The 27973-nt window shown below is 33.4% G+C and overlaps 1 protein-coding gene and 1 long non-coding RNA gene across 3 annotated transcripts in view; one reads left to right on the forward strand and one right to left on the reverse strand.

The window, feature by feature from the left end:
- LOC123715336 overlaps positions 1-22561 on the reverse strand; it is a 28208-nt gene extending 5647 nt beyond the window's left edge. The window contains exons 1-3 of the mRNA XM_045670308.1: positions 22482-22561; positions 2748-2792; positions 1611-2304 (exon numbers count right to left, since the gene is read on the reverse strand). Coding sequence (XP_045526264.1) covers positions 1611-2303 — 693 coding nt within the window. The 5' untranslated portion in view covers position 2304; positions 2748-2792; positions 22482-22561. The remainder of the gene's footprint in view (positions 1-1610; positions 2305-2747; positions 2793-22481) is intronic.
- On the forward strand, positions 2300-18381 carry LOC123715345. Of its 2 annotated transcripts, none has more exons than XR_006754421.1 (3): positions 2300-2368; positions 8241-8403; positions 18268-18381. It is a non-coding gene; the product is annotated as an uncharacterized LOC123715345 (long non-coding RNA). The 2 variants fall into 2 exon arrangements; XR_006754420.1 differs by lacking the exon at positions 2300-2368 and adding an exon at positions 2819-3194.
- Positions 22562-27973: the final 5412 nt, after the last annotated feature.

A 27973-nucleotide genomic window follows, 5' to 3' on the forward strand; every position in this document is an offset into this window, starting at 1 on the left:
TTATTTAATTTTTTTTATAATTTGATTTGATTATTAAATCTATTATAATTTCCTTCGAGAGAGATACGATTATAGTGGTCATACAATATTCTATACCATTTTTATAGTACGATTTGTCTTTAGACTTTGGCAATAAATTTTCTCATACATATGTCAGATGTGCTTCTATTTTGGACAACGACACGAAGCATTCAATACAAAATGTTACGATAACAATACTATAACTATTAAATTTTACGTATTATTTGAGAAGTTTGGGGGTTTAATCTTCGTTCATTATCATTAGTCAATATAATTACCGCTAAAACAATAAAAAAAAACAGCTATTCATCTAAAGTATATAGAAAGTCGAAAACTAAATTTGTTTGAAGATGACAGTTCGTGTCGACAAATTTTCATACAAATCTAGTTTCAAGTTTCAACATTACTATTAACGCATCTTGACTAAGCCCCCACATACCTACACATTATATAGTACTTGTATCATTTAAGCCATGATATCAAGTTAGAGTAGTGCTCCATTTGTTTAACAATATCTAAGCGGAAGTCAGCATCCGTTATGTTTATTGTAACTAACAGTTAATGCAGGAAACCCATGGATTAAAATATGGCTGAGTGAACATGGAGGTCACTTTGACAGTAGGTAATGCTCTTACCATTAATGGACGGGTCCGAGAGTAAAAAGGAACAAAGGAAGACCAATAGAGCTATGGGCCGACGGGATCGAGAGGGTAGCTGGTAGAAATTGGATGACGATGGCACAAAATAAAAGGGTAAAAACAAACATAGGGTGGGAAAAGTTGGAGGAGGCCTTCTCCCGGACAGGGGCAACTTAGTAAAACTATAAATTTATCTTTTTTTTTATTAAATGTATGTCAAAGATGTGGAATAAAGGCTTATTATTATTATTAATGCTCTTAGTTTTACATTTCATATATTTGGGTTTACGATTTTTTTTTCAGCTAAAGCTTTTTTTATACAGAACTGGACACAATATCCTATTTTATATTAAGTGACATGCGGCCTATCGGATGGCAGGCCTGTCTAGGTGATGCCTATTTAGCTGCCGCTTGAGTGAACCCATGTTATACTGTTAAGGAAAGATTGAAGGGGACTGTTTTTACAAGCGAAGGTCCAAATTGTATAGTGCGGCACATGCGGCACAGGCGGGGATGTCAACATCGAAGGAGTGCTCCAGCGTGCTTCTGGACGTGCGTAATTTGATAGGGTGTCACATATTTTAAGATTCATGAATACATTGACTTAGTGCGTCAGAAACATAAATAAATAATTAATTATAGCGATTTTTTTTAACTTAATTGGAGATATAAATCAATATTGACTTGAAACAAAACAATCTTCTGACGTCAAAGATGTCAAACATAATTTGCATATTTTTATGTAGATACCTTTTATCGTAATATCAATAAGATTTTATCAATATTAAATAGTTCAAGCGACTTAATGTTTATTGCGATTTAGATTATATCATAAAACACACAAAATATACATTTATGTTTTATTTCATAAATGTTTATTTATTTAATAAATCTCATAGCTTATTCTAAATTAATACGTATAGCTTAATGTTAGTAAATAAAAATTCCTACCTTTTTCGGCATAGGTGGAGACTCAAATTCCTCATCCTCCCGGCTGGAGAGCGTAGAACAAGATGAGCAAGCAGAGTCAGCTGATAGGGATCTCGCACGCAGCCAGTCCACTTCTTCCTCAGTGGCACCCACAGCAATACCATCGGAGTAGTCACTAACCACCACACTGGGAGTCCTCACACACCGCGCTCTGGTCTCACATCCCTCACTGCCGCGTCTCCCTATTTCCACCACATTAGCCTCTATTAATGTTCTCTCTCGTCTCGGCGACATGGGATCTGGTGGTGGCGTTATATCCCGAGGGTGAGAATGCCGTCTTCGCGGCTCCAGCTCGACTGCCGAATCGTCGCTCAGGTCACGGCTGCGGCGCCTGATCGCCGCTCTATCATCATCATCTGATGAACTGATGTCTTCTGGGGGTGTTATCGCTCGTGGTATACGCAAATACTGCATCGGTCCAGGTTCGAAACGTTTAAGAAGTTCTGATACGCGCGGTTGAGTTTGCCGATTGCGCGCGCGCGCAACGATGTCGCTTTGTCGGCGCGCGGACTGATTCTGCGGCTGTGAGGATTCCCGCACATGCTCGGAGCCAATTCCTGCCCCGAGTTTCATGTAAAATAAACTGTGGTTCAGTGCCTTTTCGCGCAGGATGCGGCGGAAGTCTTCCGGTGGTGGATTCTCTAAGCGAGGCATTCTGGAAATTAGTTTATGCTAATTATTTTTACAATTCATAAAATTACTTTATCTTGGCAATAAAAGTAAGTTTGACAAATATCAACTGTATAACAAGATAACAAATAAAAGCGACTATTAAACGTATGTACTTTAAGATAACTTGGCTTTATAATGTACTTTAAATATTAAAAGCAAATATACTTCGATACACAATTCCATTAGTTTTATCGTAACGAAAACATTATATATAATAGGCAGACGACACTTTAAAACTTCGTAAAAAAATATAAGGCAAATGATGACAATAACAAAGATTTGAACCTTGAAAGAATGTACACAAGTATATTATGCATGCAATTTTGTAATCCGTATCAGCACTACATTCGTTCGCGATGACGCAAGCTTTGTAAGAATACATAGACGCAGTTTCATGAAATACCAATAAACATTTAATTGAAATACCTTATTTTTGTCGAAGTATTTTACACGGTGTAATTTCCATGCAACCTGGAAAAGAAATATAAAAATTTATGTTATTCGTACGGATAAATCTTAGATGAAATATTTAATTCTATTATTTATGTGAGTGTAATAATAATTTTGTAAGGTTGAACCGCATCTTATTTCTTTAATGGTAAAAAATCAAAGGAGTGAATTAAGAGTATTATTAAATCAGGCATCGCCAGAGACGATGGCAAGCGGCCACATGAGATGTTGTTGATCCCATAGAAGATGGGACGAGCTCTGACATCTGCTCAAGCTATTAGTGACACGTTAGCCCCGTCTCACCTCCCTCGGACAAGCAAAAAAGCAGGCGAAAACCGGTGACCCTTTCTGCTGGGTCTGCTGCTTTCCTCGATCAACGAATAATTATCGCAATACAGCGAGGAAATGCTGCAAGCGTTAAAGGTATGTCACAAAGACCAAACTTTTAAAATTTGTTATAATTTTTTTTTATTATTACCATGAAAAAAAATTATACTGTTCATTTGATTGTCATGTTTAGGTTTAAATAAACAGTTATTTTATAACGATTTATGTTTCGTTATTGTATAAAGACACTTTTCATTTTGGGTCTTAAACGGACCAAACTTTTTCAATTTGTTTTTATTTTCCACATGCATTTATTATTATTATAATTTCTATATAGGTTAGGAATATTGTAAATACTGTTTTGAAAATAAAAACAGACTAAATACCTATACTTTATAAAATGTAGTAGGTACCTTATATTAAGAAACGTGTTAGTTTAAACATCTTAGTCTTAAAGTATAAAGGCAATTTGTTATAACAGGTGTTATAATATTTTTTTTTAATAACAATTACGTTGTAATTGATGACATAACTGTTTATACGTGTAAGATATACTGAGATTATTTTCAATTAACAATTATGTTATAGACATAGACATAACATTTATTACTAACACAAATACACAAAATAACAATAATAAAAGAATGAGAGATAAACATTTTTTTTAAAAGAACAAGGAACGTTTTCAGTATGTGATGCGTGTGTGCTTTGCTTGTCATTGGCCCTGGTTCAGCATTATGCTGAGGATCAAAGTTGTTCCACAGCGCTGGTCATTCTGCCAGAGACCACAACAGCTAGTTTGCTCATTACATTAACTTGAAACATTTCACACTTTTTTCAAGTATGTTAAAAAAATATAGAAAGTCAGCCTTGAAGTAGTGAAACCTAGTCTAACGGAAGACCTTGAATAAATTATACTAAAACTATCATACATTGACGTTTAATAATGGATGACTTTGATTATAGGTGTAAGTCTGTGTTATTGTATTAAGTATTTATTTTTGTATGAAAATCAAAAAATATTACAAGTGAAATTGATAACCTAAACCGGTTTTTTTTAAAGTTGGTTAAAACTGACGCTCAACCTAAAACATTACTTGAATGAGAATATCTTTTAGACTCCTCAAGCCTTACTAAAGGTTCTAGACGTTGTTCCTACAGTACAAATACTTCGGCAGGGTCCTTCAAGAAGAGAGTGTATCAATTCTTAAAAGGCCGGCAACGCACTCGCGAGTCCTCTAGCATTGATGGGCGACAGTATCACTAACATATGCTGAGCTTGATGCTCGTTTACCCTCTTTTTATGTTACAGGAGAATATCCTATTCTATAAAAATACAATTGAAAAAAAAGGAATTAGAGTCGCTCAACCACATTTACGGGTATGTCGGCCTCGACTCACTCCAGGCACTCTTCAACTCAAAAAACAGAGAACCCCATCAACTTAGTACTTTCGTAACCCAAAGACAGTATTTAATGTGCTTTATAAATGTGTATATAATATAAAGTCACTGTTATTTTTTACGAAAGACAAGATCAATACTTATACAGTCTTGAACCTACATCTGTGGCCTTTAACTTCGCCATTCACATAGAACCAATGACGCAAATGCAACTCAATGAAAAAATCTTGTAACACCTGGTCGAACAAATTCAACGTTATATTAATCATAATTAAATTTTAAACAATTATTATTACGGAAAAGTGATAAATTACTGTTTTATCATTATAACAATATTGACCTTAATTATATAATTAATTATAACTGACAAAAAATGCACAAAACATTGCCTCGTATTTTTTTTTATTCAGGGCAAACTGGCCGGAAGCTCATCTGATGTGAAGTGATACGCTCATGGACACTCACATTTTCAGAAGGCTCGCAAGTCAAATTGGTTAGAAAATACTTCAGTGGACAGCTGGTTCCACATAGTGGTGGTGCACAGGAAAAGCTACCTTAAGAAACACTCAGTTGTGGAACGACGGATGTTGAGGTGATACGGATTCTGCTTCCCGTCCGATGACGAAACTTAAACGCAGGTATCTGAACAACTCCTCTAAATACCCTCCGTGGTAGATGCAGTAGAATATACAATTGGACTTCACCACTCACATTGCCAGAAGGCTCGCAAGTCAAATTGGTTAGAAAATACTTCAGTGGATAGCTGGTTCCACATAGTGGTGGTGCACGGGAAAACTACCTTAAGAAACACTCAGTTGTGGAACGACGGATGTTGTGGTGATACGGATTCTGCTTCCCGTCCGATGACGAAACTTAGACACAGGTATCCGAACAACTCCTCTGAATACCTTCCGTGGTAGATCCAGTAGAATATACAATTGGACTTCACCACTCACATTGCCAGAAGGCTCGTAAGTCAAATTGGTTAGAAAATACTTCAGTGGATAGCTGGTTCCACATAGTGGTGGTGCACGGGAAAGCTACCTTAAGAAACACTCAGTTGTGGAACGACGGATGTTGAGGTGATATGGATTCTGCTTCCCGTCCGATGACGAAACTTAGACGCAGGTATCCGAACAACTCCTCTGAATACCTTCCGTGGTAGATCCAGTAGAATATACAATTGGACTTCACCACTCACATTGCCAGAAGGCTCGCAAGTCAAATTGGTTAGAAAATACTTCAGTGGATAGCTGGTTCCACATAGTGGTGGTGCACGGGAAAACTACCTTAAGAAACACTCAGTTGTGGAACGACGGATGTTGAGGTGATACGGATTCTGCTTCCCGTCCGATGACGAAACTTAGACACAGGTATCCGAACAACTCCTCTGAATACCTTCCGTGGTAGATCCAGTAGAATATACAATTGGACTTCACCACTGACATTGCCAGAAGGCTCGCAAGTCAAATTGGTTAGAAAATACTTCAGTGGATAGCTGGTTCCACATAGTGGTGGTGCACGGGAAAACTACCTTAAGAAACACTCAGTTGTGGATCTACGGATGTTGAGGTGATATGGATTCTGCTTCCCGTCCGATGACGAAACTTAGACGCAGGTATCCGAACAACTCCTCTGAATTCCTTCCGTGGTAGATCCAGTAGAATATACAATTGGACTTCACCACTCACATTGCCAGAAGGCTCGCAAGTCAAATTGGTTAGAAAATACTTCAGTGGATAGCTGGTTCCACATAGTGGTGGTGCACGGGAAAACTACCTTAAGAAACACTCAGTTGTGGATCTACGGATGTTGAGGTGATATGGATTCTGCTTCCCGTCCGATGACGAAACTTAGACACAGGTATCCGAACAACTCCTCTGAATACCTTCCGTGGTAGATCCAGTAGAATATACAATTGGACTTCACCACTGACATTGCCAGAAGGCTCGCAAGTCAAATTGGTTAGAAAATACTTCAGTGGATAGCTGGTTCCACATAGTGGTGGTGCACGGGAAAACTACCTTAAGAAACACTCAGTTGTGGATCTACGGATGTTGAGGTGATATGGATTCTGCTTCCCGTCCGATGACGAAACTTAGACGCAGGTATCCGAACAACTCCTCTGAATTCCTTCCGTGGTAGATCCAGTAGAATATACAGTTGGACTTCACCACTCACATTGCCAGCAGGCTCGCAAGTGCGACCCTAAGTCAAATTGGTTAGAAAATACTTCAGTGGACAGCTGGTTCCACATAGTGGTGGTGCACAGGAAAAGCTACCTTAAGAAACACTCAGTTGTGGATCTACGGATGTTGAGGTGATACGGATTCTGCTTCCCGTCCGATGACGAAACTTAAACGCAGGTATCTGAACAACTCCCCTGAATACCTTCCGTGGTAGATCCAGTAGAATATACAATTGGACTTCACCTTTCTATGTAACGCCAAGGGATCAAGCAGCTCGGAATGTGATTAGTCTTCGACGATTCGAGTCGCTTTTAGTTCAATACGGTGAAATCGGTCATTATGGTCCGCGTATTACCGTATGGTATTTTGCATAACGCGTAACTACAATAATGTGATAATCCGTAATCCGATGAATAGTGTATACTTAAATAATCCTAATCCTTGGGATTGATTTGCCCCAGTTCGAACGATTTGTATGACTCAAAACTTAGCGATTAAAAAGTATGGCGGGAGGTTCTTATTGCCCGCTCTACGCCCTTGACTTGCGAACTGGTAGTACATTTAAATGTATAATTAATTTAACTTCTTTTCTGACGTTCATAATTGTACTGTAATTGACTTTATACTTTATTAAAACAGACGATTTCATACAGTCACAGTTCTATAATACAGTTTATATAATATATAATTTGCCATTATACAATTGAAATGACTCATTAATTACACCGTTTGCTAATTACGTATCCACACAGTTATATCCGCGGAAGGATGTTCGTCTTAGAGTGGTGAAATCGTCATCAAATGTCATACCTATCATTCAATCATCGCTTCCGTCCTAGACATGTCTGATGTCAGAGGGCTTTATGTACTGGTTGGAATGTACTCGTCTCTGGCAGATGAGGACCCGATAATGGTTTACCATATGACAAGTCAAACGAAATTGTCATGGCGATTGTACTGCGGTAGAAACACTGTAAGGTCAACGATGTATGAGAGAATGATGAAGGTCTGCAATTTATCGGACACATATTGGTTCCCCTTAGTTATACATATACTTACCACAAATTTTATGGCAGAATTCGATTAATGTTAATAAATTAATATTGGAATCGCAGTTGGAGTTATGGGGTAAGGGTAAGGTTATTTGCTCAGCACATCACGTGTCCTCAGTATTAAATGACGTCAAACGCAGACTTGCCTCTAAGACCAACCTACACCGCCCAATTCTCAAACATGTGTGTACAATAAATTGGCTGAATGAGTACTCTTTGTTTGAAGCTCAAATAATTAAATATTATCAAATAGATTAGTCGGCCATGTAGAATTATAAAAAACAAAGGAAACATTTTTATAAAATTTATTTTCGCTTTTGAGCCTTTTTCAGCGGGATTTATATATATTTATAAGTACATACAATCATTTTATTAGTTCACAATATTGTCTATACCTCCATGAACTAAGTATTGTGTGCTAAAAGTCAGCTAAGTGGAAATAAGTTTTATGCGGAACCAACTTTAACTAGAAAATATACACATTCTCGCACTTTTACAGATACCGGCAAACTTCTTGGGCATTAAACAAGGGAGTGGGGCAGCAGACACAAACGTCAACTGATTTACCAATCACGCGATCGATACATCACGTCATGCCAGTGATACCCAAAAATCGCTTCTGCGCAGGCAAGGACATTTGTTCAAGATGTTTGTCGGTATCTGTAAGTGGCTTTAGTATGAACAAAAAGACTTGACACCCACTTAAATTTATGGCATTCAACTTTTCTTATAATTATTTATTTAAAATTTTATCAATTCATTCTCATATTTAAATCATGAATATGTTAATACCTGAACAAGCCATTTAGAGAGGAAATACTGCAAGATAAGCTGCATCATTCGCAATCCCCATGTCCCAAAACAGTGATATTCATTTGTTTATTTTATTAATATATTTCTAAAGTAGCTTAAGTTTGGCTCGGAATTGGGGCTAGCTAAAATAATGCCCTTGAAACACTAGTCTTTGTTAGAGTATTTCTTTATTGATTCCTAATGTAATATTTTTTTTAATCTAATGAACAGTTACAGTCTGCCATTATTCTTGTCTTTTATTTTTGTGTATTTACGGTATTTTAGTGGTTATGAATGTAGCATTCGCTCGGGACGTATATATACCGAAAAAGTCGACTGCGTGGGTCAGGCATAGAAGGCCGATTACATACTTGCCTATTAGAAAAAACAAATGATCACGAAAGTCAAAAGTTACTGTACCATTGGTGTTTATGTATTGCAGTAGTCATATTGAGCGTATTAAAGAAAATTTTCTTACACATATCTCAAAGGTATGCTAAAAAAGGTGAGAGCGGTCGGCCTAGATACAGCCTGATAAGGCTAACTTAGTGATAACGCGTACCGTGACGGATCGGGGTCAGCCGTATCAATATTTATAATACTAAAAAATCTAATAAAGCGCTAATTACGCCTTTTAGGGTCATTGGCATATGCGTAACAAAAATAAGAATATAATTTTGATTTGTATATCCGTCTCTTGATTAGTACATTTCGAATGACAATATGAAAATAATGTGAATGTGTGTTATATACAAATACCTACTTGTGTTCTTTATACTTTGTTCTTATTTAGGAAGTCAATGATTTCGACTCAAAGATTTGTATATTTCACAACATTAGATAAAATATGTATTCAATATGTATATGCTAAACGTTTCATTTTTAAATGCCACGTAACTATATAAGGCTATTAAAATTTGTATGAATATTTTTTACCAACTTGTGATGGTCCATTTATTAGTGAATGGATTTATACTACATCAATAATATACCAAAGGTTATTTAATGCATCATTCAATAATAAAACGTGAATGCAGAAATAGCATTTAAAAGCTGATATGGAAACGTGCTGGAGATCAACGTGGTAAGAGAGGAATTGGAAAAATGTACAATGAATCAAACAGAGAATTGTTATTATTGGTATTCCAGTGATGGACACAGAAGCAAGGGAAGGCAGATCAACATGGCGACATTTGGAGGAGGTCTTTGTCGAGAGAAAATCTGATTAGCTGATTCATTGCAATTCGCACTGTCCAGGCACGCATCGGCAACAAATACAGATGACAATAGACCTAAATGGCCCACAGGACATGTCTGTCATGAATGATAGAACGGGTCTCGTAAGAATTGCACCCCGGCTCGCCTATTAATATTAAACAAGCAACACAACTGAATTTATGAGTTTTTAAGTAACTATATTTTTTTAATAAACATGTATAAGAGATGGGAAAAGGTTCCTAAACTAGGAAAACAAATAGACCGAAAAAACGTAAATAATTTAAAAAATACTCTTAAGAAAACACTTTTAAACAGATTGAGGTTACGTATTATTATTATAAACTTATAAGTATTAACATAATTTTAAATTTATTATCACCGTGACCACGCACGCTGTAAAGCACGCGAAACGTCGGAAAAATTTAAATGTATGTAAATAATTATAAGTTTATAATAATAATACATAGCTTCAATCCGATTAAAAAGTGTTTTCTTAATGTGTAAAAGCTATGTTAACAAAAGACAATACTCTTACCTAAATACAGCAATAAAGGCTTACTTTAAGAGAAAGCTTAGGTCCTATGTTAGAATGACATCCTATAGACGTATACAATCTCAAAATGTGTAACCCTACCAAATTCAAAGTACAGCCAAACACAAAGTACTGATACCCGAAGTGATTTCAAATCCATTCGAATTTCAAAAGTACAGTTACAGAAACACAATCATATTGTTTGTAATTTGAGATTCGTGTCAGTGGTTCAGCGAGAGGTAACGTACCCAGTACAACTTGTGGTCTGTCTAATTACATTCTGTAATTGTACTAAAATTGCATATTGCATTTGCGGTAGAAACCTAATGAGTGAAAATGCGGAAAGTGTACGAATGTACCATTGTCTAATTATAGTAATTTCCATTAAAATACACTTACAGAAGTAACGCTTCTTTATAGAACCGAGGTCAAACGGACAGGAGGCGCAACTGTTGTTAAGTGATACCGCCGCCCATGGACACTTAATGCCAATGGACTCGCAATTGCGTGGTCGGCCATTTAGGAATTGGTACCTTAAATAACCCTACGAATTGGTTCGGAAATACTTTAGTGGGTAGCTAAATTAATATAGTAGTGGTGATCGTCAAAAACTTCCTGAAATAAGATGCCCAGAGATGAGAACTGTAATCCATGTGGGGCCAAATTAGCTTACTTAATGATAGCCTGAAGTGAAGTATCGTCTTGCCTTGCTGAGCACACTAATGTTCTTCGTGATCGAAGCGATCTGAACGTGGTTTGATATGTCAACGCGCAGTATTCCGGTCAATATTTAAAAAATATATATAACAATGGGCCGAAATTTGTCAGGTGCTTGTAATGTAAATTATTATAAATGCATACTAGTTTTAATAATATAATTAATATAAATAAAATTATGATAATTTTACAACTGTGGTGACTGTCGTGCTTGAATTCGTGTATGTGGTGATGTTAGTTATTTCGACTATCTATTTGCGTGTTGTTCCCACGAGAATGTAAGTGCGTGCTCCTATTTCACCATGCCTGCTGCTGATAGAGGACAAATCTTTATTTTTTTTACTATTAATTACTTAAAATGTCATGTGAAAATAGTGTAAATGTTGCAGCTCCTTACAAACGTTTTGTAAAACAAAAAACCATTTATTGCCAGTTCTTCTCTACGCCCTTGATGTGAAAACTGGCAGTAAATGTAAAAATAGAAGCATTTAGCATTTAATATGTATTTTCTATTGACGTTCATAAGTGTCCATTGTGTTACCTAAATGAATAGATGATTTTGAATAAAAAACCGCCTAAAACGCTTATTAGCGCTTTCATCGATATTTTTTGCAACGCTTCCTACGGTTCTTTGACTTGTTTACCTTTGTTTTATTGTAAAAATAAAATAAGTTACTACTAAGCGACATTAACACAAACTTTCACAATATATCACGATGCGCACCAGTTACTAACAAAACATGAAAATGATACGGTTTCTAACTTTGGTAATGTATGCGCGAACGAACAAGATTTATCTTGAATAGATGTTAATATTACCAAGCAATACCATCGCTGGATATTGTGAGACTAGAGCAAATTAAAACAAGTGACTGTTGGGTCTGAAATTAACTTAAAATAGCTTTATATGTGAAATAATTATCGGTTATAGAAGTTTTCTCTAAATAAATTTGAATAGACAAAGATAAATTAGCGTGCGATCTCTTTCTCTCTATAAGCACAATTAATACTTGGTACGGTGAAATAGAAAATCATGTTTAAACCTGCATGGTTTTTATATACTTTTTATATTGCTCGCTCTAAGTCCGGACTTAGAGTTACCATAGAAAGGACGGGAGTTACCATAGAAATTACCAATGAAATTGACATTCATGTTGAGTTGACTTAACCCGAGTTGAGTTCATGAAATAAATAATATATTAAAGCAAAAAACTGTCAGTTCGGGAAACTGGAAATATTCGGAATCAAAAACCATACATTGAAATTCCTGTTCAGAACTAAAACTAACTGAAATACAAAAGTTTATGTATTTCAATTTTATCGTGATTTCCTGTATTATGAAAACAACGGAAGCCTTATCAATATTAAAATTGCAAACAAGAATTAAATACAATAGATTGGCGGTTCATAATTAATAGGAAAAACATTAATTAAAAATATAACAAAATAATTCACGATAAAATATTTATTTACCCATTTCCTCTAACCTTAGTCGAGTTTTCACGTCAACATGAGCTTTGCTCGTAATTGGTGAATATTTTAATGATATCAAAAATTAAAATAAATGTTGTTGTTTACGTTAAATATGTTGATTTTTTAAGGCAAAGGTATAAGTTACACCTCTTTATCACTATGCGAGTGTGACAATTTGACAAAAAGATAAATAAAAGAAGATAATACTTCAAAACATTAAAACAAAACAAATTTGGTTTTTACGAATTTTATATTACGAATATCACCGATAACAATAAAATAAATTTACTATAATTTTCTATGATATATTTTCCTTATAAATCAAAAACGACTTAAAGCTAAAATCTAGAATAAGGGGTCGGCCTTTATTCGCGAGGATTTCGCTAATTGTACTGCCCCAATTCTGGTCTGTATTTCGGGTAATTTTTTGTAACAAATTGAAACAATTATGTATACGTTTTATTACGTATGTTGCAACGTAACATACCTACGATACTTATCTCATTCAAAATCAATCAATCTTTTGAAATTTGATTAATGAAATGACAATATGATCGGATATTGATATATGAATAGTCAATAATACTAATAAGTTAAAAAACAATTTGCCTGGATCAAGAGATATATTTTCGCATATTATCGCATGTTTTAATTTATTACATTTGAATATAAAAAATGCCTCAAATTTCGCGTGCATTTTATATTAAAAATATTATCTAAAGGAATGTTTTATTATATACAATTAAATACATAACAGTTTACAACGAAGCCGATTATATTCAAATCGTAAAATTTATCAAACGTTACGCAACAAGTGAGTTTATGGCATACAACTTATTGCTGTTTTTCCGTAACTATTTTATAAACAAATGTACAAAACTGATTTTGCGAAGATTTTCGTGGTGCAGTGCGAATTCGGCACCAAATTGAATGGCCGCTCAATTAAAAGATTTGGTGGATTCAATTGGATTTTTGGTTTCAATTGGATCTAAGGTGAACTATTTTAATGTCAACTATTACTGAAGGCATGAAGGTGTTGGGTACACATGGTGTAGGTTGGTGTATAAGCGTTCCAACTTACGACGACGGAGACCTCAAGGTTACTCAATAACTTTTAAGCTCAGAAGACATTTAAAATGAACACTGTATGCAATAAATCTTTCCCATGTAGCCCATATGCCGCGCTAGTAAAAGAATAAGGTCGGCATCTCAATGCGGAATAACATGATGCTATCATTACTTTAGAAAGTTGTTATATTGTTTTATTTTTCCTGGGAATTCGCGTGAAATTAAAATTGAATGAAATACAAAATTTCGTAACACGCGTGACGTAAGTATTTTCTCTAGTTAAATATGATATTCTCACTAACTGCAACGCTTTATTAGAAATTCTTATAACAATTTATGTTAAATTATCTAAATAAGTCTTATTTAACTCAATTTTATTCAATTATAAACTCAATACTTACTACTGTGTAAAGTTATTGTCCCTAAGAGTCATTTCAGACATACTTAATCTTTACCTTATACCTCCAACGATAAAATAGTCGGAGAATTAGTCAAACAAAATGTAAAAAGTTTCAATTCAACAACTTTTTACAATATCTTAACCAGGAGTGGGTACTCTGACTTTCAGGACATAGTAGACGAAATGCTAAATATCTCTTCGGGAAGACCTCAAATGGCAGCTTGTAAACACTTATTCGTAAAAATTTGTGAAATATTTTCGCGAACCTTTTATTTGTCCCATAAATGCATTTCAAGAGATTATCAAATTACACGTTAACACCTAATAAATCCAAAAATAGTATACAGCCACTAACACGGTACACATTGTAAAGATTTTTATCAGTCACGACGGTTGGATAACGCATGAATTTTATTGTAGTGCAAATTTAGGATTGTTAGGTTACAGATTATACAGTAATTCAAAACTAAGTTTGTGTACATTGGTATTATTAGCATTGGTTATGTATTATAATAGACTAAAGATATCGTATGTTTGTAAAGAATATACTATTCGACCGAGTTCAAAAATTATTTCATCAAGCCGGGAAGAGTCGGCAGTAGTGTATCCATCGATTAAAAGTTTTGTCATTGCCTCAACAATTAAGCATAAATACGGATATAAATATACAATATATGATAACAATATTATATAATTTATAGTTATTAAAAACACCTTATTCATATTAAAAAATAAGTTTATATTTCCTGTTTACGATATCAGCAAATAAATTAAATAAAAAACAGGTAATTGTGGCATTATTTTACAGACAAACTATCGTTGATGCGGGAGAAACATTTATTTAAAATCGATTTAATCAAATAAACAGATAGCTGCAGAATCGAGCGGTAAGATCCTGCACTATTATCTGGAACAGTCTCAACTGTAATCTAAATTTTTTGTAAACCCCCTCCAAGTAACATACATCATTTTTAATATAAAATATTAAATTGTTTATAGCTAGAAAATTGTTAACGAAACAACGTAAATTTTCAAAACATAATAAAATTCATATTCGAATTACCTCCCATAACAAGCCACACCCATTGAAGTACAGTGTTATATTTTAAATGCAATTAAGTAAATTGTTATATCTCTTATCATATACATATAGAAATTTATAAAAAAATTGTCATAAATTATTTAAATAATCAGTTTTGTGTCGAGATAGCATATGTTTATATGATTGTAAAACATATTATTTTGTGTTAACAGGCTTAACTGTTCTTCTTATCGTCGTATTTTTATTTAAATTAGAAACCCAAAATAAATGTTTTAGTTGGTGTAAACCTTTTAAAATGTTTTATTTGATTTAATAACATTTTTTATATATGTAAACGAAAATTTAAAGGTAGCCCGTACTATAGGCACAATATATACATATATTATATATATATAAGACACTACAACGTGGAGTCAGCTAATAACATATTATAATTTATATTATAATAGCCGAATAGACAAAAAAACACACAGGAGTTACATCCCTTGGCCTTGGCTCAGATTACTGTATTAATTTATAGATTTTTTTTTCCTTAATGGGTAAAGAGGTTTTATGACCGGCATTCGTTGATTTTTGGATCTATTAAGCTCAGTATAGCTTCACAATATAACTGAGAAAGTGTTACATGCGCTAGAAAGTTCCATTAGTCCACAGCCAAGATTTCAAATCACCACCTGGGATTTGAGAGTCACACTGAAGCCACTAAGCCAACACTACTCACACATCCAAGTCAAGTATGTTATTATAGCATCGTTTTGTCTGAAAGATAATTATATTTTTTTCAATAATTATTAAATTTGATAAAGATATATAGAATAATTTTGAGAAATTTGAAGGAAATTTTGTAAACCGTATCTAAGGGAGATACCGATACCAAATAACTTGTTGCTGTCTAATGATCTGATTGATGAAGAAGATATGGGACAAGTGATGTACCTGCTATCTGAACACTTACGCATGGTTTGTTTGTTTTTATTTCAGTTCAATTTTATCATCGCTTGCGTATATGCTTATTATTAATATAGCCAGCGAAACGATAGAGACTTTAAGATACTAAAAAGAAGAAAAAAATATTGTCTGTTACGCGTATACGTTGTAATGAAACAACTAAACGCCAATTTATTACATTATTTACTTATAAGACGTTTATAGTGCTGTGGCTACCGCGATAGGTTTTTCAGCTTATTTACAAGTCAAAATTATATATTTCTGAACGGCTCAATATATTACTAGTCGAGAAAAGATTTTATTTATTTATAAAGAAGATTTATGGGTTGTAACTAAATTACGTACTTAATAAAATCACTTACGTACGATAAAAAATCATCGCATATAAACAAGTTCTTCATAATTAAGTGATACAAATATTTTTTTTTAAATGCAGGCTTAATGGTACAAAGGTACAATTAAGGTACATTAGTTGAGGATCACTTTGGGCAGTAAACTTATGATATTATATTTATTTCAGTAAAATATTCAGGTTATAGCAATTTCTAAAAACAGTGGTGGAGTGTTTATTTCCAGTTCTTCTCTTCCGTTCTACTCCCTTGATTTGGGAACTGGCAGTAAATATAAAATTATAAGAATTTAATGTGTATTTCTTTTTGACGTTCATAAGTGTTCATTGTGTAACCTAAATGAATAAATGATTTTGATTTGGTCTCGTGGCTACTGCTTGCGACTCTCATCATCCATCACCGACGGTGCACCAATGAACTTTCTTTGTATGTGCGAATTTAACATTCGCTCGAACGATGAAGGAAAACGTCATATGGAAACCAGCTTGTCTTAGACCCAAAAAGTCCACGGCGTGAGTCAGGCACAGGAGGATAATCACCTTGCTTATTAGATTGACAAATTATCATGAAACAGGTACAAAAATCTGAGTCCCAGGCGTAAAAAGACATTTGTTTTTTTTTAATATTTACTCAGATGTGGGTCTAACATCCATGTCAACATCACACTGGAATTACACCTATTCATAATATTCCGATGAAAGATCCAAGATTAATATCGTTCGTTAACAATGAAACATACAGCCACAGGTGGGCGTTTACAGAATTCACACATACAAGAGATGTTTAAATTACTACGATCAGACATATAAGTGGAATGGGCCAGTTTAACAATTGACGTCTGATCCAATTGTAACAAGTGCTTGAAGTGCAGGAAATCACACTAGTCTAAATTTAACTGTCGCGTCACGGTACAAATTATGACGCAAAAATTATAAAAATAAATCAATGCTTGATGTTGTTTTAATTATTACCGATGTTTAGTTTGGTAAAGTGATTTTGTAGTTGTTGCTACTGAATGAAGGTGAAATAGGCATAATAATAATAAGCCTTAATTCATCCACATCATATTGTCATACATTAATATATATAAATACAATTTTATCTAAAATGCGGCCCCTGTCCGGGAAAAGGCCACCTACAACTTTTTCCACCGTAATTTATTTTGTTCCATCGTCATCTAATTTCTCCCAGCTACACTCTCGATCAAGTCGGCCCATCGCTCTATTGATCTTGTTTTGTTCGTTTTGAACCAGTCCATTCAGTTACTGCTATACCATCTGTCATCTGTACAACGGGCTACGTGGCCTGCCATTTAAGTTTTAGTGCAAATTGCTCATTATCAATTAATAATTTTTTCTGCGATTATATTCACTTTTATGTTTGTCGCGTAATTTAATTCCGAGAATAGATACTCCTTTCTACCGCACGCGATAGGCATTTATTTATTTATGTACTTTAGGAAAATAAAATAAAAAAATAATGTGACAAGGACTTATAGGCAAACATAACAAACACGAATAGATAAAAACAATTGAGAACAAAATATATAAAAACTAAAGGGGGAGGTGAGGGGAGCAGCTATGGATATTCAGACCTAGCTCGTTTATCAGAATGCTCAACGTGAATATTGGACAAAACGCGTTCTTCTGAAAGGAGGCGACGTCGTGTGTCAGGCACAGGAGGCTGATCACTTACATGCCTATTAGATTGACAAATGAAACATGATAAATCAGCCCAGACCAAAAAGATTGTAGCGCTACTTTATTGTTTCCTTTGTTTTAGAGTATATTAAAAAAATCGAGTTTATATGGTTTTTTTTTCTTTCTGATGTGTTTTTTTTTCTAAGTGTCGTTTATATTTTGGATAAGCTTATAAACTAAACAACTATGTTACACGGAAGGATAAGGATACAAGGAAAAAGGCTATTTGATAAATTCTTCGTATTTTTTTAAATTTATTTTATTCTAAATGGCATTTTTGTTTTAGGTGAGCTTATAAGCTAAACAAAATGACGCCGCCAACCATGGACACTCTCAATACACACATGGATACACAGAAGGATAAAGATACAAGGAAGAAGTGGCTATACCATCTTTGTTAGGACTTCTTCGTGTTAGATTAGTCTTTTTAGATGGTTAAAGCTATAATGCAACCAAGTAAGTGTGATGACAAGACTGTCAATTAAAAGAAGCCCAGGAAATAACTATACAACTACTAACATAATTTAAAAAAAATAAGATAAAAGTTTATGCCTAGCATATGCACTAACAATACCAAATATTACCCACCTTATTCGACACATTAAAAATACAAAAGCTTTAATTTCAATTGACTCATACATAATTAATAAACCGATTTTGTTTTGCTTATTGTTTTTTTTTTTGTTTTGCATATTAAAAACAAAACTTACAGATGCACTTGTACATGCTCTAAAGCTTAATCAAAATGAGAAGGAAATAACAAAATGGACTGGACCTACTGAAAAGAGATGTATAGGACGACAAAAGAAAAGCTGGCCAGATGACGGAATAGAACTAGAGGGGAAAAACTGGAAGAATGTTGCTCAAGACAAAGAGAAATGGAAAAATATGAAGGAGGCTATTCCCCTAAAAGGGGCTTTAGAAAAACTGGACCAATAAAACTTAAACAGTAATCTTACTTAATTTTTTTAGAACTAACTAATATTTATATTAAGAAATATAAACTAACTAATTGTTGTATGGATTCATTAATGAAGCTTTAATAATTAGATATAACATTAAACATTTCATTATATCGATTTAGTTAATTTCACAACATTGCACCTGTCACTACTATATTGACTACCATAAAATACATTTCGACCGCAGGTACAACGGCTCTTGTATCAGCAAGAATGATGACGTGCGATAAAACTTCGTTGCATATAAACATTTAGTTGAAGTATTACACACAATAACCGAGCCTTATATAGTGTTGATACTCGCTTTAACAAGTAACGGTCATTGCTCTTAAGAAAAACAGTATGTGGGTAAGATTCTGCTGTACGCACAGTTATTAACGTGCCATTGTCCATATTATACTCAACTTTATATCATATTAAATGCATACAAAAAAACAGAGCCTATTGCATGATAATATCTGAGAAAATACTAGAAAAAAATTCATACTGTTTCAGGTGCGTTTACAATACACGTAATTATGGAAAGCTTGCCGTCTGTAGAAATTAAAGATACGTTTCTGCAACTCGCCAAATTTTGCCAGTTTATTTGTGATTTATTACGGCGTGTCAAAGCTTCATGTTAATTTATTTTTTCTTTAAAAAAATCTGCGTTCCGTGCATACGACATGATTGATGGTTTTTACTACAACGTAATAATGGGCTACTAATTTTAAATTCCAATATCACATCATTGGTTATCATATGTTTTGGAATTAAAATACTGATTTATTATATATGTAAAAACAGACTCATATTACATATGGACCATACTTAATTCATAAAATTATGAATTAGCTTTTGTCAAACACACATTCTCAACGCGTCTAACCAAACAAATGACGTTTAAGGAAACAAATGTTATACTCGTCGAATTGAAGCTCCTTCGGTTTAAAAAAAATCAATGGCGCTACACCATTTTTAGGTCTGGGCCTCAGATTTCTGTATCTGTTTCATGATCATTTGTTAATCGAATAGGCAAGTAGATGTTCAGCCTTCTGTGCCTGACGCACGCCGTCGTCTTTTTGGCTCTAAGGCAAGCCGGTTTTCTCACGATGTTTTCCTTCGCCGTTCGAGCTAATGTTAAATGCGCACATAGAAATAAAATCTATTGGTGCACAGCCTCAGGGATGAGAGTACCACGCTGAAGCCACTAGGCCAAGACCAATTCAGTTTTTTAAAGTCTGTTTAAAATATGAATATCTAAGATGATCAAAATGCCAACGTTCCATACCAATCCATCAATGAAACAATGACAATTACTTAAAATAACTCGGAAGTAAAAGCATTGACAATTCCGCAGACACGCAAAAAATTACTTCCCTACATGACATCAAGCTATATTACATTTGCGAGTGAGTTTTTTACAATGACGCTTCCTTAATTATTTTAACTGTTACTTAGTTAATATTCTAACCCTGTCATGCAGAGGTAAAGTGTTGTTTTTTTCTTTATTACTAGCCTTTATTGCTTGCCCGGGTGTCCACAGCGAGACAAAACAAACTTGGCGATTAAAAACAGTGACGGAGAGTATTTTGCCAGTTCTCTTTCGCTCTACGCCCTTGATTTGAGAACTGGCAGTAAATATAAAATTATAAGCATTTTATATACATTTCTCGTTCTGACGTTCATAAGTGTACATTGTGTTACCTACATGAGTGACTGATTTTGAGTTTTTTTTAACGTAACACGGCCAAATTTAGACTGGGAACTACTAGGCATATTCTTTATCGAACTGGATTATCAGCATAGGCTTGGGCGACCTTGATTTTCGGAATTACAATGACTTAACATCAGGTGAGCCTCCTGCCCGTTTACCCCCTATTCTATAAAAAAAAAAAAAACAAAAACTATTTCAGAAGTCTTCTACTAACCAGTACTAACCACTACTAACCAGTCAATACATAAACTCCCTAAGTAAATAGATGTAAAAATTTCTAATCCAGGTTTACCGGACTTCGGTCACTATATATTTAATAAAACCCTTATTAGTATAAAATTCATAACATGTTTGAGCCCTAGCATAGTTAACCTAGAAAAAATAAGTTTTAAATACTTGATATATAGCCATAATAACCATTAAATATTGTGTATTAATAAAAGTAGGTACCGACTGATTCACTTCAAAGAGATTTTAATTTTATCAATTTATTATCATTGTGTGACATCTGTTTCTTCTATTAAAGGACATTATTTTTAATATTGTGACGGTAATTTATTTCATATACACTTACAATGAAGTATCTGTTATGATAAGGGTCATCGTTTAAGATATAAAATATCTACGTCAGAGACGATGTTTGAACTAATATTTAACCAACATTAAAAAGAAGGGGTTATCATTTTAAACTGTGTTGGAATTTAATAAAATTTTAGATTTTTGCTCTCGAACATGATACATGTTAGAAAGAGGACAATCCGATACTTATGAAAGGATATACATGTGTATACCTTACATATATATTATTATATATACATGTATCTACTTAAATTCTCATGTATAAAAATACATGAGAACTTAAAAAGGCACAGCGCTGACTCGAACTTCCTCATAATTGAGTAGCCCGCATTATCGCAGAACAGAACTCACAAGAGTGCTTTTTATATTGAGGAAGTCGCATGGGTCTGCCAGGCATCCGCGATTATATAATATAAATACACAAGATAATACAGAATAAAGAAAATAAGAATAATTAATACAACACAGAAAGGTTTCTAAAACGACTTATGAGCACGTCTGTTAAATTTTTGTATTGTATCTACAAATTTCATGGAGGTTAATGTCATATCAAGATTATGATTTAAATTTAATTAATTTTTATTTGAATGGGTTCAATAATGTAGTTATTGGTTGAAACAAATTCAAATATTTCCTCCATAGTAATTTAGTTTGTAAGTTTGATAAGCTTGCATTTGCCACCTACTTTTATTGTATCTGCTAAGACTTGGAGGATGTCAGGTGATATTATGGAATCCAATCCTGGATTTCTTGTTTAAGAGAGATAACTGAACTGCCTATAATTTACATGCCAAATTCATAAGGTATATTATGTTACTTCTTCGTATGATTTTCAAACTAGGAATACATAATTATAACTATAAATAAATAGTAATACTAAAACATGACTTTCGAGATCGAAATATGTTTCTTTAGTGTTCCTACTTAACGCGGAAATGCTAACTTCTTTGTCCAAAATTAAGTTTAGATAAAGAATAGATTATTTAGAACAAATAATAAATAAATGTCAATATAAGGAATGACGCTTTGTAATAAAATAAGTGGAAAACTGTCTTTGTGCCAGTAACAAGAATAACTGTCATATTGTATGAACGAAAGCTTCAACTTAAACCTTTAGAACAAGATCAATTAGCGACTCGTGTCGTAAAACTAGCATTTATTTAGCAGTAAATTCGTTTAAACATTCCTTGTATCTAAATTTTATACGTATTCTGTGTGAACTTTGATTGAAAGTTAATAAATGGCGAATTTGCACGCACTGACCTCGGTTGCCCTGAACTGCACTAAACATTCACACACTTGGACTGAGTCGACCGGCACGAAGCGGTTACACACAACGACTGCGGGATACCATTGTTATCTCGATCTAGATAAGTGCAAGGTAAAAGTAAGTTGGTATATAATAGTCTGTACATTGCTGGGATAAACCTAATAGATGTCATTACAACGAGATATGTAATGGAAACCGCCTAATATGAATATTAAAGTTTTCCAATTCCAATCTATTATTAAAATTGAAGAAATTAAAAATATATAATTTATACAACCAAACTAAGAACGGAAATACACCGAACCCTCTGGCATTGAGAGTGCGCATGGGCACAATTAACTTAGATAAATTATCTGTTATATAAAAAAAGACTAAGAAACATAGATAACACATGCTATTTTTCCCTGACTTCTTTTTGGAAAAGCGGTGTAGGCATAACGACCCCGATGAAATGCAGTCGGGAGAATCCAAGGTAATTGTAATATTCAAATTTTCTACTTAGTTATTACCTATTAGGTTTTTAATTTCTTGCAAAACTTACCTAAATTAGACATAAATAGACTCCCAATCTCGTTACGTTACGTTCAAAGAAAAGTGAAACTGATAAAGTGGTTTTTTTATATTCAGTTGTACTTGAATGTATTCATAAATATTAATTTTGACAATTACAGAGCGTAGCGACCATTTCCTATATATATGTATATACATTTAATTATAGTAGAATTCATTTATATTTTATTTATTGTTTATTTGCTATGTAAAAATATACTTAATTTTGTAGTTGTTGCTTCTGGTTTGTAAAGGTTATATTTATGTTTAGAAACATTTATTTGAAACTTCTCATTCTCTCGAGTCTTGGCAAGAAGGAGAGGGAACCGGGGATACAGCCCTCAGACCTACACAATAGAGACTTCGGGAAAATATGTTTTAAATTTCGACCTGTAAACAATTTTTCTTTTGATATATTGTTCGCTGTTTTGCCTCAACCTTTGTACAAACATTAAACTGTTTAAAAAAACAGAAATCATTGACCTGTATTCATAATTTGATGTTTGTTAAATTCTAAAATTATCGTCTTTGTTGTCCCGAGGCAGATCTTTAAATCTGAAATTGCTTATAAATATACAATGGTAATGAAACTTATGCAAAGTACATGGACCTATTGGAATAGTTTAAGTTTATTTTATCTTTTTTCGGACCAAAAGTACCCAAGGTAAAGATTTTATTCAGATAGCACGCAATTAATCAATATGTCTGGTAACATTTCAAACCACAATAGTTATGGTAATACATTGTTTTGGTGGAATAGATTGTCAATTTACACAGTCTGAGCGTAAATTAAAAGAGGTCATTGACACCAATACGGTTTATAAGCCGTGCATGAGAACTTTAAATCTATCAAAATTAAGGTTCTTTAAAAGCACGAATAAGTAGATAATACGGTAGACAATGGTTTTTATTTGATATGAATAGATTTTCCATTAACACATTACATATAACTAAATAAAAAAAAGTGTATACTTATGTACACGCGTTAGAAGTTGTATTCTTTACGCGGCGTTGACGTAACAGGATAAAAATATTTTTTTAAATTCTATCTTTCGTCTTATTCTACGTTTGCAGAAAAAAACTATACTAACAATAGATAAAAGGTATTTAATACATTGAAAGTTTTATTATAACGCATTATCTAGTTAAATACAGCTTGTTTAAATATCACAATAAAAATCTAAATAATTCAAGAAATTGTCATTTTTTATTTTAAATGTTGACTATGCTAACTTTAGGGGGTCGGTTTTTGTGACGGTGTGCGCGCATCATAAAAGTTTACTCTCATCATTTTTCCCTAACGCGCCAAATCAGTATAACTTCAAAATTAAATAAAAACCTCTTTATTTGACACAAATACAATTATATTTTTTACTTACATTGTAAAGGTTATAATAAATATACAATAGGCAACGAATCGTTGAGACACACTATTCATTTTGGTTAACCTTGTAGGTAAATTATATAGTTATATAAGCACTAGCGTTTAAACTAGGCCTAGCCTGTATCTTAAATGCTAGTTACTTCCAGTGTCATTAACAAATTGGTGAAGTTGTTTATCATTAGATGTTTATCCCGGTTATATGTTTATTGTTTATTAAACTAAATGAAGGTAGAATCTTTATAAGTTGTTGCAATTGGTTAGACCGTAAATGTAAACTTCGAAGATTTTTATGTGAGAAACTTGAAATATGAGTTTAGTGTCGTTATTTATGTAATTACGGAAACTAATATTTAGTGTTAAGATTTTTTATTTAAATTAAATTTTGAACAATCTTAGGGACTGAGGTTAGAAATTTTATATAGACAGGTTTTATTATTTTATATTACCCAACAGGTTTTCTATTTTAATATTTTTGCGTAATAAGATGCGTCTTTCGGCCGCCAGAAGAAGATTTACAAATAGTCATGATAGACTCTGCTAGTGCAGTTACACATTTTTTAATAGTGATATTATATTATTTATTATATAATCTGCTATCTGCCTCAGTTAATGACTACACTATATATAACTTAAAAATAGTCTCAATATTTTAGTTAACGTTTTGTAATAAACTTTTTAAACCAGCACGAAAATTTGCAGGAGAAGTTTGTGCATATAATTAAGGAGGAAAAAGCTTTAAAATCTATTTCTGCGTATATGACAGTGGGAAACTTCTTGAACGGGAAGACAAATACTATTGCACATAGACCTTCGTTACAAGAGCAACAATCTCGGCGTACCTTGTTTTGGTGCATCGATCAAAAATGCACTTTTCATGTTTTCTGTTATCTGATTTAAATGCTTGGGACCATATAACTCATTGTAGAATTTAGTAACTACCTCAATTATTTAGGATCTAGAGTATATTGTCTTTTGAATTCTTTGAATTTGGTCATAATATTTGTTAACGTTGTCTTCATCAATATCTCTTATTTTAGTTTTTAAATATGATTCATCATCTTCTAGATTTTTATGATAAGAATATGCACTATTTTTGTATTTTAATCGACTCTTCTTTAGGTCTTTTACTAAATAGGTGCATCTTACAAGACTGTGGTCACTGGTAAATCATAGATTGTGCACCACTTTAATGTTTTGTACATATCGCAAGTCATTTGTTAATATATAGACAATTTGAGTTCTCCTTTTTCGGAGTGATAGCCAGGTCTATAGCCTCTTTATAAATTTTTATTATCTTTAAGTCATTTCCACAGCAACATTTCAGGAGCAGATCTTCTCTTTGATCCCGTTTACAAAAGCAATTAGCACCTATTACTCTTTCTTCACCAGGCAACCTTTTTCCTATTCTAGCGTTAAAGTCATCAGCTAACATTAAGTTTTTATTGCTGTGCTTCATAGCTCTACTTACTTGTTCATAGAATTTATCTAATTCATTGTCGTTGGCTTCGGAAGTGGGTGCATGGGCTAAGATATAAGACAAATCTTAATTTTCTATATCTCTTGAAAATATTTCATTTGATAAGAATTGTGAATTAGGAAGATAGTAGTCGCTGAGACCCATAGTGACAGGTCGGCTGACTTGGGGTGGTAAGTGTATCTTTCGTTGTTGCTCGTTTGAGTGAATTATCTCAGTTCGAACGATTAGTGGCGAATACTAGTGTTTGTTATTTCGGCGTTGAAATCGAGCTTCAAAGTTACTAAGTTTAATTTTTTAGTTGTTGTTTTAGGTTGGCATTCTGTCGGAGATTCTGAGAAGTTTCTCATTAGGTTTTCAGATTTATAACGAGCTTATCTTTTATAATATGACATACTTTTCCTTTAGCACATTCAGCTATTAGTTTGGGTTGTAAATGTTTTCTTTTTTCTAATACTTCTTCGGAGAATCTTTGATGACGCATGCAACGTATATATATACGAATTTGGTTTTATTTTTCGGTACTTGGTTTTTTCTCCAAATGTAAGTAAAGTTAAGGGCGAGGTTTGCCACTCTTATTGCCTAATCTATAAGCTGGGCTAAGCTTTTTAGGGTCCAAATGTAATCCAGTCGAATTATTTATCAACTTGATCATGTGTATAACCAGGTTATCCCTGTTGTTGATTACAATTTTTGAGAAAACATGCTAAATTATTTTTCTTTTCCCATCTTCAAGGAATTTTACTTTATCTTTTAATACAACGATCTCCGATTTCAGTTTCTCATTTTCTTCAGTTAATTCTGACAATTTCACATTTATACTGCTTTCGACGGATTTCGTTACACTTTCTGTTATGATTGGTCTGGTCTTCTAATTTTTCGCACAGCTTTTAGTGTATCAATTCTTAAGGTATTTCATTCAAAGTATTTTGTCCATACTTTGAAATGTCGCCTCCAACTATATATTCATGGAAAATTATTATTTCTTTTCTATTAAATATCTTCATATAAATTAAAAAATAATAATAATAACATCCAATATTTTGTGACTTAGGCCGATGCAAAAATTCGGTTACATAACGCGGTTCATCTGCCAAGCCAATATATTCCATGATGACGATTTGTACAGTTCCTTTCTTGTGTTACGTTAACAGACTGTGACTAATGCAATATAAACTCGCCACAGGTCCTATTCACACTTTTTACGTCACGTCTCAAACTTTGTTCTAACTCACTTGCACTAGATTTGTTCACGCACTCTTTGTTGTTTTGGTCAAAGCGAAAAGTCACCGTTACAACAACACAAATTAAAACGTTAAATTTTCCGTTGTTTACACTCTCAATCAGATACGTTTTCCTGTGATATATCTTCTCTTAGTTCAGCTCAATGTTTACTTTTTACTGTATTTTTTTATTTCATCTTAATTGGTTATGGTTTTATAAGAACCCGATATTTAACTTGCGCCTACCGTCAATCAATTGCTTTGCCGTCGCTACTTTTCCATACATTTGTTTTAATATGTATCTATACTATTCCAAATTTTACTTCATATATTTAACTAGCAAGTTCAACAATCTCTTACGGCAGATATTTAGGAAAACGCTTATTCAATTTTAGGAAGATATTTACTGAAAATCCTATGTAATAATTATATGTATTGTAATTATATTATTTTATAATGATCAATTTGAATTTTCCCGCTCATGGAGCAGGCAGGCTAGCATGACTTACCTAAGATTCTTGACATTTGTCAACAGAGCTTGACGTCAGTGACGCTAAGCCGTGATATCTCTTATCTATGACAATAATAAAATATTGTTTACACCTACCTGATTTTCCAGGTAATCTTAGTTTAAATTTTTTTCTTACACATTTCTAAAAACGAACTATAAACTTTATAGTAGCAAGAAAGTTCTGTTTTTTTACAATCTACAATGAAACACGGTCATTTGTGGCAAACGAAGTAAAAAAAAAAGAAAACTAAGAATTAAACGGCTAAAGCGATTTTGATTAATTTTCCTGCGTTAAAATTTACTGTTTCAGCCAATTCCATGCAAACCGCAGCTGTACGTTATAA

The sequence above is a fragment of the Pieris brassicae genome, chromosome 1, assembly GCF_905147105.1.
Source record: "Pieris brassicae chromosome 1, ilPieBrab1.1, whole genome shotgun sequence".
NCBI classification, from domain to species: domain Eukaryota; kingdom Metazoa; phylum Arthropoda; class Insecta; order Lepidoptera; family Pieridae; genus Pieris; species Pieris brassicae.